The sequence below is a fragment of the Anopheles ziemanni genome, chromosome 3 (genome assembly GCF_943734765.1).
Source record: "Anopheles ziemanni chromosome 3, idAnoZiCoDA_A2_x.2, whole genome shotgun sequence".
NCBI lineage: Eukaryota > Metazoa > Arthropoda > Insecta > Diptera > Culicidae > Anopheles > Anopheles ziemanni.
The window spans coordinates 67,984,630-68,003,472 of NC_080706.1; the positions used below are offsets into that span (position 1 = coordinate 67,984,630).

At 44.4% G+C, this 18,843-nt stretch overlaps 1 protein-coding gene across 1 annotated transcript in view; it reads left to right on the forward strand.

Annotated features, from left to right (window-relative positions):
• LOC131285328 (tyrosine-protein kinase-like otk) overlaps window positions 1–16,959 on the forward strand; it is a 57,129-nt gene extending 40,170 nt beyond the window's left edge. The window contains exons 4-12 of the mRNA XM_058314181.1: window positions 8,934–9,060; window positions 11,211–11,410; window positions 11,481–11,945; window positions 13,090–13,233; window positions 13,804–14,376; window positions 15,039–15,892; window positions 15,962–16,134; window positions 16,217–16,553; window positions 16,625–16,959. Coding sequence (XP_058170164.1) covers window positions 8,934–9,060; window positions 11,211–11,410; window positions 11,481–11,945; window positions 13,090–13,233; window positions 13,804–14,376; window positions 15,039–15,892; window positions 15,962–16,134; window positions 16,217–16,553; window positions 16,625–16,735 — 2,984 coding nt within the window. The 3' untranslated portion in view covers window positions 16,736–16,959. The remainder of the gene's footprint in view (window positions 1–8,933; window positions 9,061–11,210; window positions 11,411–11,480; window positions 11,946–13,089; window positions 13,234–13,803; window positions 14,377–15,038; window positions 15,893–15,961; window positions 16,135–16,216; window positions 16,554–16,624) is intronic.
• The last annotated feature ends 1,884 nt before the right edge of the window (window positions 16,960–18,843 follow it).

Sequence of the window (18,843 nt, forward strand, 5' to 3'; positions counted from 1 at the left end):
AACGAAACAACTCTCAAAAAAAAAGTTAAAATAATGACATGCAGTTAACATGAAAATTAATCAGCTTGATTAAAAATTTCGTTTTCAAATGAAATCGAAGCGATTCATACGAGACGAACCCACCTGATCTGTTGAACTACCATGGTGTCTCATTCGTGCGATATATGTTTATACATGCTAGTTACGTACATCGCTCGACCTGCCATACCAACTTTATAGATAGCAGTTGATATTGCTACGATTCTGATTTCATCTGACAGAGTTCCCACACAACACGAAGTCGTATTAAGTTGAATAAATTGAATCTCATATTAGTATATTTCGAATCGGAATCGCAGTATGCATAGACAATTTACGAGCAATGTATATTCTTTGTTGCATATGATGCCGAATAAGAATGTAATACGATTTTCTTTATGCATACGTATAGATATACGAACAATGTACGGCTGATGTATATCGTAAGTCGTATATGATGCCGACTTAGAAAATATACGGCTAAACATATACATTTTGAACAATGTACGGTTAGCGCCTCCACTTTTGTACGTATAGGCATTATTTTAGCATAATTTACGATTCAATCATATTGCATAGATATACGATTATTGGAAGTTGTATTTCGATTTACGTACAAGTGTGTTGTGTGGGTTATAAGAAACATGATTGGGTTATAAAATCAACTGGTACTGTTGGAATCTCATGTGCTGCAGTTATAATAAATACTTCCACTGTTATGATATGATTTAAAAACCCCTGTAAGAAAGAAAAGGCACTTATTTTCATCGCTTTCTGAATTTTTCCTTTCAGCGTTCCTTTCTGCATTAAAATTGCAGTCCTGCGCTGTACAGGAAAACCGTTCTGAAAGCACAGTGCACGCTTTAAGTGAAAAGAATCACAATGAAAACCTTCATTTCAAAGGATTCGTTTGTGCTTGATTAAACATACCTTTCCACACCCGGTCGGTGGAATTTATCGAAACGAGAACATACGAGCTTGGGGAGGGCGTAAAAAAAGTAATAATTCCTCGTCTTCCGGATCCGCTTGAAACGTCTGACGTCTGCCTCCTCTGTCCAGGAAAATGAACAATGCATTCGCAAAATTGCATCCAACCGACGCCGATGCTTCCGATCCGATGCCTCCAGACTAACGACATTTTGCCATCTCCATCGATGTCGCGCGTCAAATTCGTGTCGATCCCGGCGCTTCCGGCCCCGGTGGGGGAAAAAAGGAGAAAGGGGGAGGGCTACTGGTAGAGAGCATAAAGGATCGATTTGCATATGCAAATTCTGCATTCTACCTTTTGTCGGAAACGGAACGGGGAAAAACACGGAACCGCCCGTTTATCCCGTGAACCCAATATTGGCGGTGTCGCTGTCGCGTTCGGATGTTACCGCTTTTCCGACACCTTCGTTTCGATAGCTGTTCATCCTAAGCTTCCAATTGGTTTTTATTTGACATGAAAAATCAACCAGCAGCAGTCGCGCTCTCTGTTACTTTCAATCTTAAGCCTTATGGATAAAATAAATTTCTACAATGGCAAATTTATTTTTACACATATGCAAACGGAGCGTCCAACACTGTAATCAACGTTGGAGCAACATGCCATCGCAAATAACCATGTTTGCGCCCATAAATATGGGCCATCAGCCATCGGGGAGCCGTCACCGGCATCACCTTGCTTGCCCAGCGGCACTGCATTTGCATTTTATGCATTTTATACCAATAATGACGAACCGCTGTGTGTTTTCACTCTTTCTTTTCGCACTTACTTACCGTTTACCCTCTCGCTCATCACGATCCTGTGAGTCCTTCAATAATTTGCACGAACCATTCGGGGTTTTTGCAGTTGTTTTGTTCTTCACGCTGTTTGATCGCTTCTCGTCGTCAAGTGTGCTGCTATGTGTGAACGCGTTACTTATGTTTCACACCTTGTGGAGGAACAAAACAATAACCTCATCCCCATTGTCGTCCTCGAGGATGATCGTGTTGTGTCCTCCAACCGACCGTTCTTGCAACAAACCGGATGATGAAAAGCGTCGTTGACTGGCGAAGTTTTATAAAGTGAGGCTACGCACATATCCTCCCTCATCAAAGACAACATCCTTCCGAAGGGAGGACATAAAAGAGACATATTGCAACAAACAAAGAATGTGAAATATGGGGAGGGATTAAAGTCAGTCCAAAATGGAAAAATGCACTCTCACGTCCACCTTAGGTTTGTGCATATTTATTTTGTGTGGCACGTTGTTGTTGCTTCACCTTCCCGGAAACATCTGTATCCCGGGTCTATATGGGACAGAATTGCGTGGTTCTAAAGCAGACGTGTCAAACATGCGGTGTGAACGTGGTTCCACGAACTGTGAATTTCATACGAGCAAGAGGACTGAACCACCGTCAATTTACACTATTGTGCATTTTGGTAGAGAGTTAAGATAAGTAAAAGGGCATAATTACTACAGCCAACTGGTTGCTGAGCGTATGTAATATCATTTATGATTTATAGCAAATTTATAAGAGGTAATATAATACACTACAAATGTAAAAGAGTAGACCATAATTTTTAAGTTAAAAACACACTGATAAGAGCCTATTTTCATAATTCTAACCAATGTACCGTTTTTGCCCGCAAACCTATTTTGGGCGGGGTCAACTGAGTTCTACATCACTGTTCTAGAGCGATAGTTTCACTTTTCATTATGACACCAACGGGAACTCCAGAACCATACGAAAGCTGACGAGGTGGGAAAAATATGCTAAATTATTTTTATGTCCGTTCTCCCATCACGTTCCTCAACTTTCGAGTGACATACGTGATATACCGAGAATGAGAGGAGACTGATGCGTTCCTTGCAATGTCGCAATTTTTGTTGGCGCATCCTACTTGGGGAGTTCTAAAGTAATTGGATTCTTCGGATGAGTTCATCCAAAGCAACCTACAAAACATCAGGGAATGTAGGCGTAGTAATTAAATGAAAGATCTCATTTTACCCGACTGCCTGAAGAAGTCAACTGTAGAAGATAATAAAGAGTCTCCTAGTAGCAACGCACATTCCGGAAGGACCTTATCGCGAACGTTCGGAAGTGTCAAGCAACGCCGACGTCAGTGTGAGGCACTGGAGTAGTAAACTATTGTTCCGACTCCGACGGGAGAACACCACCAACGTATAAACAGACACAGTGAGGTGTGACGAATTGCGTTGTCATCGCCACATTACTCATTTCTTCATGCTCATCAGCAACTCTTCACTCCATCCAGGCGACATCAAAAGCAATGACCCACCATGCCTTCGTCCTCTATCCCATCCAAGGTTCTACACCGGGGAAGAAGAAACACCATGCCTTTGTGTATCGGTGCGTAGTGGCGAAGTGTTTTATCTTTATGCAGACAAACACCGTACTGATTGCCGCTTTCCCTCCAGAACCGGCTAGATGACATCATCTCGTGCTCCAAAATAGAGAGACAAAGGGGTTGGAGATGATGTAAACGCTCTGGTAAAATTTCTCGCCTTGGGTACGCCCTTCCGTTTAGGGAAGCATAATCCTTGCATAATCCTTTAACTGGAAGTAATTCCTTTGAACGATTACGTGCAACAACACATGCGATAGCGGAAGCAGTGTGTACGGCGTTGGTTGACGCTAGATAAGAGATTGCACGATTGTTCTGTTTGTCGCTAGTAATTTGATGAGTGCATCCTTTGGCTAGGGCAGGAGTTGGATCCATCAAATACAATTTTATTTTGTCTATGCAACCGGTGAATTACTCTTCCTTATGAATTTGATGTTCGTTATTACGTAAAGTGTACTACAAAACTATCAAACATTGTGTGTACCAAAATACAACTTTAACTCCTGATATCTGACAGGAAGCTCGAGTACTCTCCACTTGTTTGCTTCTAATTATATTTTTTTTCTAAAAGGTTTGTTGAGTAGGTCCTTCAAACTGTATTCTGGAGCACTCCGGAGCTCGACAAAAACACTTCAATAGTGTGTTCGTTTGGGTAGCTACCTTCTTTTCGAAGCACCAACCAGGTACAGCAAAATTAACACTTGTAATAAACCCAACTTCATCGACGTGCAGCCAATTCGGTTGCCTACACTTCAACTCCTCCATGATCGGTGATGAATAAAAAGCCATCGAAACTTTCAATCCCAATCCATACGGTGCGGTCTTTCTGATACTATGTACACCGCTTTTAAAACTACTTCGACATGAAAAATTCATCATCGAAAAAAGGCGCAGCAGCTGCTTATCCCGATTCCTAACAAGAAGCAAAAGGACGTTGTTTGTCACCCCGTCGACGAGGGGCGCTCGTTGTCGTCGGAAGCCCTCGAACAAGCTTACACAAGTTGCACGACCATAGGTCGCCAGAGCGCACCAGAGTGTCTGCAAAGTTTGTCGCTCCTACTTCCCGGGTTCCTGCTTTCTTTTTTCTGCTCTCCATAGGTCACAATGTCTAGCAAGTTTTCTCCACTTTCAAGCTAAATGTCCACAACCGGGATGTGTCGAGTGGAAGACAAGTAGGTGGAAGGCCATCGTTCTGTAGGTGGAAGACAATCCCCTTTGCGAGGGGTAAACTTTTGTGCACCATAATTAGTACTGCATTATGTTGGGCGAGAGGGCGACGTTACGCACGTGAAAACCCGGTATTTGCATATCTGCGCTCTTGAAGAAGAATCTGGTGAAGTGGTTTACAGCAAACGCGGAACTTTACAGCGTTACGGAATATATCTGGAGCACAGGCGGAATGTAACTCTATATAGTAGACGTTCGCTAGATCTTTCAACATGGATAAGATGGCCAGATCTTCGCTAGCGAGTTACGAGAGAAACCCGTCAGTGCAATTAGTAATTTCCTAAAACACGCCCGAAAATTATGCGTCCCAAGATGGGAAACTTTCCTTAAGGCTTCCACAAGGCGAAAACTGTACCTTGACATCGTACACTTTTCAAGTTCTTCTTTCGACTTTGGCAGAAAAGATGGATGCGTTTCCAGCGATTCGGTTTTCTTTTCGTTGTTTCATACTCCAACACGGGTCAATTCCTTTGCGCTCCAGCACATGAGAGGCACAAAGATATGAATATCCGAAGGCAAATGTGGGTATGTGCTTCGTATGGCATAATGCGCCTCGCTGGATTTACTTTCCCAAAGTACGGCAGAACGGCAAAGGCAAAGCTAGACAATCTTGCGGTGGAGATCTGATAGGCGGAGAAAAGCAAGGTACCGACATATCAGCAAGTGCCGTGCGACCCTTCGTATGAGTCCACGGCGTACCAAGTTTGGATTGCGGCTTTCCCCAAGGGTGAGAAGCGGTCTGGTCCGAGAGGAGTCGACCGGAGATTTATGGGTTCTTTATTGTCTGCGGAGAACGTATGCAGAATCGGGGCGACAGTTCGCTCAGGGTCCTCGGCACTCCCGATACAGCCGGCCGGGCCCAGAGGCCAGGACGCTCCGGGGAGACGGCGTGTGTGTTTGTGTATCTGCTTGGCAAATCGCGACGACAGTGGCCCGCGCTGAAGATTGATATCGAAGGATTACCCGTAGCGGCGGTTGAATAACCTTTCGCTACCTCCCAGAATCAGCTCGGAACGGCAGAGGGCAGGGACGAAAAAACGCGGGGTGGCGCATAGCTGCAGAAGTGGTCCGTCCGATGGCATCTGGACTTTAATTTATGACACTCGACGTGATTCCATCCCGTGCTTTGGACCGACTCGGACAATGTGTGTCGTCGTCGTGTTTGATTGGTCCGCTCGAGCATCAAAGGATTGGGGTTGCATCAACCGAGTGCATATTAATAACATCGTTTTAGGAGGAATAACCCGGTGAGCTTCGGTTTGCTTCGGCTATCAAATAGTTCTCCAATTTTCCACCGCAAGAATCGTGGCCATAACGTTGATCGATGCCAGTTCTTGTACAATAAGCTCTTTGATTCATTACACGGGTTTAAGCAGTGATCCGCAAATTTTGTCCAACTTCAGAGGGCATGAATCAGGAAGAAACACACAGAAAGACATACCCTGGCCTAGTTTGAAGAAGGAGAAAGGATAAATCAGTGGACTACAGTTAAATAAATGCGGAAAAATTCATCAATTTAAAGTCTTTGACGTGTCTTCAAGTATTTTAGATTCGAGGCCAAGATATAGCTACAAGAAGCTTTTTTTAAATTTGGCAAAATGTGTCTTCATAGCATTCTATTTCAGATCCAAGAACAAAGCTTTATAGGCCACATCGCAGCTTATCAATTCGAATTCCTGTAAAGAATAATTTATTGAAGTGTATCAATCTTCTCTTATTGGTAATTCTTGAAGGAACTCCTCTAATACCATATCTCCAGTACTCAGTTCAAATTAGCTTCGCCCAACAACTGCTTGTGTAACCACCTAACCATTAGCAACTAATGTTGGTTCCGCATCATTAAACCCCTATCGTAGGGCCAATCCTTCTTCCAGAGCGTCCGTAATGTCCGGAAGTTCTGAAGTCACGTTCTACCAAGCGCTCTTCCTTTCCCACCCCGAACAACGGAGAGGGTAATTAAACGAATGCCATTCAATCACACAAATCTTTCGTTGTTCGTTTCGCTGAAATCAACTTTATTTATTCAATTACGGTGCCATGCCGATTGGACTACCTCCTACTCCCGAACCTTACTAAAGGCCGTTCGGATTTTTCTGGCAATCGACGGCGCTTGACTGAGAGGTTGGAGGGCGTGTTGTAATGAACCTGAAATAGTCTCGAAACTCTGAACTGACCTCGTTCGAACTTTCGCGCAACTTTGCAACCCGCCGGTTACGGACGCTCCCCGCGCGAGAAAGTGGCAAACTTTTCCTAACCACTCCAATAAAACCTCATAAATTGGGAATTGGGTTGGGCGCGGTTTCTTACAGAAGTGGTTCCCACGGGGGGCGCGTGCCCAGAAGTGGCCAGGGTTTTCTTTGTGCGATTTTTCTCCATGGGCATTCTGGGGAATTTAATTTCATTTCATTCTGTTACAACTTTGCGCCATATTTCTTCCGGTAGGAATCCCAATCGATGGAGTTTAGGGCCGGGGTGATTATTGGTAGGATGCATTCGTCGTCATGTGAAATTGTACTCTCGATGCGGGAGCACATGGGACAACCTGATAAAGAACTTGTAGGCAATTATCGATTATGGTATCTAAGGAATTTAATTGAAAGATTGTGGATAAATTTATGTCACAGAAGAATTCGTTTGGACATTTAATGTAGGATCTATGTGACTATGCCTTTTTTCTTGGACTTTAGAAGATAATTCTAACCTCAATGACCCTCTTAAGCTTCACCAGCCAAGGTTCAGTAATTGTATCTTACACCTTCCTATCCTTCAACAAAAATAATCGTTTAAAGTCCCAACTCCAATACATGTCTATCCCCAAGTAATCCACTGTGAGACGTTCGTATTAGCTGTTTCAGCTTCTATTACTCAACATGTCTTGACTTTCGGAACAAAGACCAAAAACGCCTGGATGATTTAACACAACTGCAGTCCTAAAACGAGCCATCGGTGTAAAGAAGCACCAGTCTGGACGAAATATACCTCGATATATACACTCGTAAACCGGCGATCGGTCTTCACGACCCAATTACTTCCACGTTCTTTCGCACTGCTTTCCTTGCTTGCACTCCAGAGTGCTCCCAAAGCGGCAGGATGATACCGGAGCTGCCCAACGCCATCCGACGTCTGGCGGCATCTCCTCATCCCTTCGCTATTTCCGGCGGCGGAAAAGCGAGCGAAACTCTCGTAACATTTTATGACCTGGAAAAAGTTTTGCCGGATTGAAAGTCGGGATTGGAGTTCTGTCCTGTCCGGTGGTTGTCTTTGTCGGTTCCCTCCCCCCTAAAGCCCGGGGTCTCGGCAAAGTTCGGGATTTTCCAAAGTCCCGGCACACAAAGCGCATAAACTTGCGGATGCTGGCGGATACTCCCCACTCCTTCCCGTTTCGTTTTTTGTGGATTATGGATCGGATATTGCCGGAGATAAACACCATCCCGATGGCGGCAGGGAGCGGAGGACCGGGGGTTTAGAGGTCCATTAGGGAGGGATTGTTTCCCCACCTCCCTGCCCATCTTCCGGGTGATTATCGCCTCCCTCCCGGAAAGAGTAGAGCTCGGAAGGCCGCGGAAGATCGGCCGGGTCACCATTTGGCGCATTATCGATGAAGGTTGAAGACAAAAGGAATCTAAACAAATACACACACATAAACGACCGAACCTAAACCGTATCATTTCAATTCCGATCACTCCTCGCCCAGGAAGCTCAAGTCCAATTATCCTCAAACTGTGTCGAGAGTCCTGGAGCGCGCAGTTAAGTTTTTCTTTTTCCTTATTTATTGATTTAGTTCGGTTTCGTTTGTGGTTTTGTTTCTTCTTTTTTTCATCCCACGAAATTCCACATCACCGTAAGGATGTATCTTTTGCGGAGGACACATTCTTTTGGACCATTTTTCAAGCTTTTCCGGCCGTGCGGGGAATGTCTTGTTGCTAGATTCGATTAACTTATGCTTAATCGAGCACGTTCGGTGCTTAACTTTGGTACGTTCGTTAGCCGCAGCAGTGTTTCAGCTTTGTTTGAGGGAAACTCATATTTTAGACGCAAGAAAAACTATGGTAAAGTATAAAAAATACTATGGTTGTTATTTATAAATGTGAAAATGTATAACTCTACACTAGACTCTGGAAATGAAACATAACACACACGGAAAAGGTCGAAAGTATTAAACTTCGAAAGTACAGAAACAAATAAATAATTTCCGTCATTAAAATTTCGCGAATTCCGTATCACACTAATAACTACCAATTATTTTTCCCTTGCGAGGCGGTATATTTTCTCCCACCAACCATCGCTTCTCCTGCCAACGATTCCCACCTTCTTTAACAATTTCTTTACCATTCCTTTCTCCTTTCTTTTGCCACAGCAATCTCGCCGCCGGTAGTTCAGCTGCTCAAGCACGACTCGGAGCGCGGAAGCATTTCACTCAAATGTCACTCGGCGCTGGAAAATGTCGCCGGCGATGGTGAGGAGATGCACGTGGAGTGGTACAGGTAAGGTTTTCGGTGAAGAATCCTGCCCGGAACGACGAACTCTCTTGAATGTTGTGGCCCGTCGTGAGGTTATGTGGAAGGAATCGCGGTTTTTTTCTTTCTTGTTTTTCTCTACCCATTTTTCTTTTCCTTTGGAAGTCTCTGCCCGGAACAGGAATGGCTTAGGGATGTTTTTGCATGTTTTCTTTTTGCTATTTTTATTTTTGTTCGTTTCTACCGATGCCGCGGAATGGAATTGCATTATTTTGTGTGTTAAATTTGCACTCGAACTCTCAAAGCTTCCAGGTCTGGTTCATTTATTTTTCCCACCCTCGCCCTGAAGAACCGGTATTATTTCGAAATGGAGGATAAAAAATGTGGCTGAAAAGGGATGCCGAAATGCGAAAGAGAAAAAAAAGTCAATGCCAGACGGAAACTCCCTGCTTTCCCATTTTCCGTGGACCGTGGCCACAAGCGGACGCTCGACAACATTGTCGGCAATCGATCGAAACGAGTGCATTGATTACATGTGTTCGGTGTGTAATCGGTAGGAAAAATAATAATCTGTCGAATCGCGCCGGGCAGATGCTTTAAAAAATGGTAATATACGTTGATCACGTGAAGGGTTTCCATAGCAGTTCCTACTTACTTGTGCTTCAGTTTGAAGTGATGAAACACGAAATGTTCGATGGGGTATTATTGTTCCTCCGATATGATAATGATGATGATCCAAACCGCACGGGAATGTCGAAAGGTTGGTCCGCAAATTGAGTAATTAATTATACAAATTACCACCCCCGTGTGGGGTTGCATAACGCCACCGGTGGTTATTAATAGTATTGCATTTTTAATCCCTTTTTGTTATGAACTGTTGGTCAAATAGCTTTCGTATGAAATAATTGATAATGTAGGACCGTAGAGGACGCATGGAACCATTGCACAAAGTTAAATATAGTGTTTAACAAAGCACAATGGCCACTTTGGAGTAAATACCAAGATAAAAATATTTTTCTGTTGTTTCATATTGCGAACTGTATTACTATTTTGTGTGAAATTTGTAAAAGAGTAATTCCAGCCAATCCTGCAAGGAGGCACTATATGCTATGGTGACTACATGTCACTGAACCTATTGTTAATTCTACTACAGTATTCTATTGTTGTATCCCCAAGGGGGGCAAGGCAAGTTGTTTCATATTTGTGCTATAATTTGATACCAAAAGCCATATTTTCCTTTGAAGACAAATAAAATACCTAAAATAAAATAAAGTCTTTGGCATAAAAATAGGATCAAAATTGCAAGAGTTATAAAAATGGTTGATTTGTTTCAAATTTTTGCTCTGTTTTTTTCGCAACATTGGACTTTGATCTCATGAATCTCAGAACTGGCTGGATGCAGAGGTTCAATGTTTTGGCTAGTTCTTAGTTTGATCTTGAAGTTGAAAGCAAAAATGGTTGGCAAACGTTATACGTAAGTTGGATTTCTGACTTCCATCCCGGCAAATGGCCATTGTGCAATGGTGAGCCATAATAATAAAAACAAGTGATAGTCAAATGTTTCCCAGGGTTAAATAAAAATTAACAGACGTCAAATTAAAAATGTATTACCTTTCCTACCACAAGTTCAAATAGTACATCTTACTCCAATGCAGAAAGAATGCCATAGAAGGAAATCCGGCAGCAAGGTTTTCACCACCTTTTCGGTCATTCGTTTTCGAAGCTCATTGTGTTTCCTTTGTCTCCTTCCGTTTAAAACCAAGGAAGCAATACGACGTCGAAACACAGGACATTGACATGTGGCGGTGGTGGTTTGCACGACACTGCACTTTGTCTTCTCGTGCGGGACGTGCAACCCCATATCACCGTAATACCGTATGCGCATGTGGATTTTTATCCCGGGAAAATGCATTGCCCTTCGCTGGCGGAACTTTTCCGTCGTCCGTATTTCGAACAAAAGCGCGAGGAAAAGTGTCTCAGTCAGGCACCAAAAAAAGAAAATAAGGATCACGCAGACAGAATTTTGAATTTTGGGGACGTGGACGACGTACGGCGGGAAGAAAGGAAAACTGTTCGGTTATTTTTTGTGTTTTCTTAGATAAGCTTACCCGGCTTTAATGCAACCGTCGTTATCTCTCTCTTTTTCTCTCTTTGGCTTCCCATTTTTTCCCATTCAGGAACGAGATGAAACTGACAAAATCACCACACATCGATCTGCAGCGCCGCAAGCTGCACATAAAAAGTGCATCATCCAAGGATAATGGCGTGTACAGCTGCGTTCTGTCGATCCTGTCCGGGACAGGCAGCACCCGTCGGCTGACGCTGCGGAGTGTGAAAAACTATCGTCTGAAGCTGAAACCGGGCACGGCTTATCATGGTAGGTGGCACGAAACCCCCCTCTCCCCCGCAAAGGCATCATTTAATTCGATCCGTTTTCCACCCAGCAGGCGAGGGAAAAATCGATTGCTCCAAGAACCGCAATCTGTTGCTATGCCGCGGCAAGCGAGGCGACCGGCAGCTTAGCCTTCAGCCCAAGCCGGAACCGACCAACCCGGACGACGAATCGGCCTCGTTCCAGAGCGATGAACCGCCGCTACCGGCACCCGCCCAACTGCAGCTGGCCACCGGGGCCACTCCCGCCGCTGGAAACGCTTCAGCCGCCCCGTTCCGCATCGTTCTGCACCCCGCGGCCACGACGGTCAACGAAAGCCTTTCGGTCGCGCTGAACTGCGGTTTTCGTCCGAGCGGCAGCGACGCGACCGGGGAAGGTCGGGGAGGCTTTGTGTTGCGCTGGCGGAAGGATGGGAAAGTCATACGGAAGTGGGATAACACGGGCGGGGATGCGATGGAGGACGACACGCTGGACGGAACCACCGAAAGCAGCAGCTCCTCGTCCATGTTCCGGGATGATGGTAAGTGTTTGCGTTGGACGAAAAGTTACCGGGAAGTCTTAAAATAAATTAATGAACAAATGTAAAGAAAGGCATTTTTTAATGTTTTTTAAACCCGGAATTTTCAAACCTCAATCTTTCATCAATTATCCTAGGACCAATAATATTTTTTGGTTTTCTTCTATTGTTAAACTGTTGAAATGAACATAAAAAAGACGTAATATTGGTAATACTTCATAAAGTAAAGTGTATCAAGGAGATATTGTCAATAATTTGGAAAACAATTCTATGTTAACTCTAACATCCGGAACTTTTCAACTAGATTTCCTTGTGCCGTACAGCAGTAAAAATAATCCTCACCCTTGTTAGTTTCTAGAACAACCCGCTGTAATGCTAACGTCATTAATTTCTAGCAATTCTGATTGTTATTATATTCAAATGTGTTTTCCTATTCTTATCACACCTTTCTCCATTTTTGATCACCCTTTTTCGCGTATTCAACATCACATCACATTTTCATTCGAACTTGTTGCTTCGAAAAATCGAGATAGTATAATATGCGGGAGTTAGTTTTAAAGCTAGTTTGTATTTGTTCTAATATTTGTTTCCACTTTAGTTTAAATTAAACTCTTATTTAAATGTGATTTTTCTCTTAAGTTACTTTCATGACTCTTATTTCTATACGATGAAAGTAATTACGAGGATTCCTCGTGTACATTAATACTTAAATTATTAGGATGAGAATGATAATGATGATAAAAATCAACAATAGTAAAAATAGTGGAGTGGTGTTATCCAAAAGCTGTGTTACGGACTTGAAAATACAGTCATTTTTCTTAGCGACACTACTAACAGTGTTCCATTAATGTAATTCATTCTAGTAAAGATAAATCTAGCTAAATAGCAGACAGGAAAAGATATCAAAAATAAACAGACCAATCTCAGGCAACTCAAAAGTTCAGAACTCCGGCTGAAGCCAAAGCCAAACCATTAATAAGCATAAGCTCATCCGATTCGCCATTCTGCTCGGCGCAAAAGCGGATAGCGGCGAGTGAGAAAGTTTCCGCGTGACCAACACCGTGGTGGCCATTCTTCATCTCTTCCTCCCCCTCCCATTCCGTTTCATTCATGGCTTCATGGTTCTCTCTTCCTCTCTCCTCTGCAGCCCGCATCTACATCGACCGGACGAACGGATCGCTCGTGATCGGCCAGACAGTGGCCGGCGACGAAGGAAGCTACGACTGCCAGATAACGAACAATGCGAGCGACTTTCTGCTTACCTCGATGCCGGCGGAATTGCAAATCATCTGTAAGTGTGGAGCTGGTGGCGGACGACGGGTCGTTCGTTCGGATGGGTGGCAAAGATAATCCCGACGGATGTTTCGTTCCGCGGGTTCTTTTTTTTCCTGTGTGTTGCTTTTTTATGTTTGCTTCTGTGAATCCATTTCGCAACATCAAAGCCTTTTGCGAACCCGTCGGTCTCCAGTGGTGGGTGTCCACTGGTTTGGAGATAAAATTGTGAATTAATGTATGAATAATTTTTTTGAATCAAACCCTGATAAGTATAAGAACCCGCGTGAGATCGAAGACGGTAGAGAGGGATTTAGTAGAATAATAATGGATCTTTCAAGAAGAAATCTTTTTCGTGAAGAACTTTTTGAAATCATCCTAGAGCTTTAGATTGAACTGGTTCAAATGGGCAAACAATGCACATGGTACCGTTTTACCTAAAGTTGTTTACTCAGTGCTGATTCACATATCTCGGTTTTCTCTTGAGATATCAGATATCACGTCAGTTGTTTGAAGCCGCTTTTCTTTTTGTAATTTCCCAAACTATGATACCTCTCTAATACCCTGCGCTCTTCTTCCTCCTTTGCAGCCAACCTTCGCTTTACACCCAAGCCGCCAACCACCAAGAACCTGGAGCTCGGTTCGGTCGCGAAGATTCACTGCAAGGTGCAGGGCAGACCGACCCCGACGGTTCACTGGACGTCCGGGTTGGACCGGGGCGAGCTGCCGGAATCGATCGAAGACGTCAACGGGACGCTAGTGTTCCGCAACGTGTCCGCCGAGCACCGGGGTAACTACTCGTGCGTGGCCACCAACAGCCAGGGCGAGATCCGGGCGACGGTGTCGGTGAATGTGGTCATCGCACCGAAGTTCGAAGTCGCTCCGGAGGGTTCGGCACAGGTGGCCGAGCTCGGTACGGTGCAGTTCCACTGCGTTGCGACTGGTGACCCCCGGCCGACCATCCAGTGGGACAAGGACCTGCAGTACCTGCACGCGCCGGCTGCGCAGACGAACGCCACTGCCGAGGAGGAACGCTACCGGATACTGGAGAACGGCACACTCGTGCTGACCGAGGTACACCTGGAGGACGAGGGACGGTACGGGTGCACCATTGGCAACAGTGCCGGATTGAAGCGGGAAGAGGTTCACCTCATCGTGCGCCGTAAGTTTTTGTCCCTCATTTCGTAGCTCGCGAAGTGTTTCTAAGAAACTTCAATAAACCTCCCGAATTGTTTCGTAATGAAGATTGAGAATCCAAGAACTCCAGAAATAGCAAGAATCCATTTGTATTACCCAATTCCAAGATACTTTTAAATTTAATTTATGTTTTCTCATAAGTTACGATTCTATGAGTTTAAAGTATTCAAACAACTTCTGCTATTTCTGATATGATTTTGACGAGTGTAATTCTACCGCAAATAATTGAAATGATTCGTGGTTGAAAGGCACATCTAGGAAAGGCTAGTTTATATTTTAAATATTATTATCAGCATTTGCACTTCAGATAACATTAGTTGAATTCTTATGAAAATATTGAAAATTAAAAAAAAAAGATTGTAAAGTTATAATTACTCAACTCAGACTGGTCCGGTAGTTCTAGTGTTAAAAAGATAAATCTATAAGTTACTAGGTTGTATTTGATCAAAATATGACATGTAAAAACGTCTTAATCATCAAAATCAATTACTTCTGGCGTAATTGGATTGGTTTTATTATTTATCGATTATGAATTGTTTAACTCCAAAGCAACATCATTTTAACTCCAAATGGTTGAAAACGTTGTCTCATTGCAATGTGTTTAATTGTTCGCTTGTTCATTTGCAGCGGCTGACGGAATCGCAATGCCAGAAGAATCACCCGAGGACGGTTTCCTGATCACTCGTGCCGTCCTGATCACCATGTCGGTGGCGTTCGCGTACATCATCCTCGTTGTGGGGCTCATGATCTGGTGCCGGCATCGTCGAGCGGCTCGCAAGGCCCGCCTGAACCTCGGCTCATCGAAGGAGAACGGTGGAGGTGACGTCGATTTGAAGAATTGTGAGATTGAACCGTGCCTGCCGGACAAATCATCTGCCGGTGCGGGTGAAAATGGAACCGCGGGCTCTTCGTCCGGTCGTGGCAAAAAGCTGAAGAACGGCTCGGCCGGCGGAGGCAAGGAGCAGCAGCACGGTGGCGATAAAAGCGACGACACGGTCAACTCGAACAAGTCGAAAAAGTCCTCCGGATCGGGTGGATCGTTGTTGGAGCAGCTGACCGTACCGCGGGCGTCCGTGGTCGATCTGCTGCAGATCGGAAAGTGTGACTTTGGTGATGTACTGATTGGAAAGATCCGCGAGAACGATTGCCGGTTGCCGCCACCGAAGGAAAGCGCCACACAGGAGCCCGTAACGGGGGATGAGGTTGGTCCGGGGGGTAGCGCCGAGGTTAGTACCGAGAACGAGCGGAAAAGTGTCGGACGGAAGCCATCGAATGAGGAGCTTAACGCAATCCGACCCGAGAACGATTACAAGCCAGTGATGGTGAAGGCCTTGACGAAGGTAAAGGACGAACACTGTTGCTCGGAGTTCCGCCGCCAGTTGGAACTCTTCCGCACCGTATCGCATCGTAATGTGGTGCAGCTGTTTGGACTCTGCAGGGACAAGGATCCTCACTACCTTCTGCTAGAGTACACCGATTGGGTAAGGTCGAACTAACCATCAATAAAAAGGGACGCGGGTTTAATAAGGTTTTCCTTTATCATTCCACAGGGCGATCTGAAGCAGTTCCTCCTGGCAACGTCACCAAACACCCCGCCGAACGGAACCGTAGACAAGAAGGACGCCTCCAAACCGCCGCCACTAAACATACCACAGATTCTCGCCCTCGCCCACCAGATTGGACGCGGAATGGACGCGATCTACAAGGCTCGCATTATTCACAAGTAAGTGAACAATTAGCTTTCAGGTTGAAGGACATCCAAGACGAGAATACCCCTTTAATACGTAAATATTCACTTTCTCAAGGGACCTGGCGACACGGAACTGCATCATCAGTAGTGACTTTTCGGCAAAGATCTCACTACCAGCGTTGGCACGGGACAAGTACAGCAAGGAGTACTGCAAGCACCGGAACCAGCTACTACCGGTACGCTGGATGGCACCGGAGTGCTTCCAGGAGGACGACCATTCGATCAAGAGCGACATCTTCTCGTTCGCTGTCCTCGTCTGGGAACTGTTTACCAACGCGATCGAGCTGCCCCAGAAGGATCTTACCGATGAGGAGGTGATTTCCGGTGCCCTGACCGGCAAACTTGAGTGGAAGGTGGCCGAAAGTACGCCGGAAGCGTTGCACAAGATTTTGGTACGTAGAGACGTGGTTTGAAGAGCAGTAGTGAAATATAAACTAACCTAACAACTTTCTTTCCACTGCAGACATCCTGCTGGTCGGCGAACGCGAAAGAGCGTCCCTCATTTAGCCAGCTGGTCGTCGCCATCGGGAACTGCCTACAGAGCGAGTACCCCAAGGAACCGTCGTCGGATTGAAGCGACCCCCGGTCGTTCTCAAATCAAGCAATCAAGCACTCACCGTGCACCGGCGGTGGCCACATCTAACTGAATCGTAATCTTATACAACGAGGTATTATTCTGGTGCATCTCTTTTTTTGTATTATAACTTATTGCTGCTGAAAAGGCAGGAAAACGACGCAGCTAGCGAACGAACACAGTTTATCATTGATAATATTATATTACGGTCATTTATTGCATTTAACTCCGCGTAAGCGAAGGGCCAAGTCTACCAATGAAGCATTTACACCCAACGGAGAAACGCGATCTCGCGCCCCAAGTGAAAAACAGTGAATCCAAAGCCCTCTTTAAACGATACCAACTTTCACTAACTACTGTCAAACGCTTTTAAATCTCGAACTCAAATTAACGCAGCAACGAATGATATATTTCTCGTTGCCATGGTAATTTGAGTTCACAAGTATTAAGCAAGCCGTAGACGTTACATATTAATCTGCACAGATGTTTGACGTCTACAGCCTTTCCTTAGCTATTTCCAACATCTCTCGAGATATTCGGGATATCTGGAGGGATGTTTGACAGACGATGGGTACGAGAGAACAAAGGAAATCTGTAGACGTCAAAGATCTGCACAGATTAATATGTGACGTCTACAGCCAGCTTTAGATCCAAGAAGTGTTTGACAGTGAGCGTATAGTAAAAATTGCTACCGTTTAAGACGGGCCAAAGATGGAAGAGATTATTTAGAAATTATGTGAACGAAACACAGGACTTTGCATTGGAAAATGCGTAAAAGTAATAATGTGTCGTTTGGAAAGGATTCTTTTTTCCAGGAAGGAAAATTATATTAAATATATCAATGTCAGCCAGCGAGTACTTCTTACGCAAGACTTACTATCGAACCCCGTCTGCTTTCGACGCCGACCCCTTTATACATAAATCGTATATTATCGCGGAATGGCAGCAGCAAACAGTAAGAAATAAAAGGGACAAAAACGCAACAGGAGGATGGTTCGATTATAAATGAATCGCACGTATTGGATAAGTTAGGTAGCATCTATATACACTTATTAACCGCAAATATTTATACACACAACTTTTGCTCCCATTCGAGGAAGATGCTAGTAGGGAAAAGGAGAAGGAAAAAGAGGATACCCGTGGTGGCATCAGGAACGTGAGGTAGTGGAGGGTTTACTAAACTAGAATACAATTCTTACTGAATCTACACGCGATTATCCATTTTGAAAAAACATCGATACTGCCAGTTCTTAACACTGCCCACATGTGGAACCGAACGAAAGCACAGTATATGCCGGCCATCATCAATATCGTCGATAAATTAACCAACCGTTCATCAAAATCATGAAACACACACACACTACCATCTTACCACATCTTTATCTAATCAAGCATACATAATATTGTTCGCTTTTTGAACGTGAATGAAGTCTTTAAACATCACCCTCTAATAGATGCGAGCCCACTAGTAAGTTCGCTGGGATAACGCTGGGAAAGTGCGTCCATCCACCAGCCAGGGAAAGATGGTATCTTCTTGTATCCATGGGATTCATCTTCAAAGGAACTAGTACGATATAGACATACTCTCATTGAAAAAGCCATAATGACAAAAACACAGAACTCAACCGCTTGTTGGTGTTGAAACTCGTCCAAGCACAACGCGTTCGAGATACATTTTGCTTCTACCCTCCGCTTATCAGCATCGGCAGTTCGGCGTTGGAGTGCTTGCCTATTCGAGCGATAATCGTGCTATTATAGCTAACTTATATTAGAACTATTACCCGTTAAAGAGAAGTCAAGAAAACAAGGACACCGTAAAAGGGTGGATGCAAACAAACAGGCGGTTCCCGTGGAACGTGTGTAATGGGACAACAATTCATCGAACCAGCATTGCATTTAATAAGAGTTTCCCGTTTGGTAAATACTTGTATTCCTCCCGGGAGACCCTTTTTCGTCAAACCCAACGAATGATTATTATATGAAATAGAGGAAAACAACTTCAAAGCATTTCTTTCGGTATTTAAAACAAATTGACTCACTTTTGCCATTTCTCGTTTGTACATAAGTAGAAGGAAGCTATACGCACTTCATGAAACAAAAATTTCCTC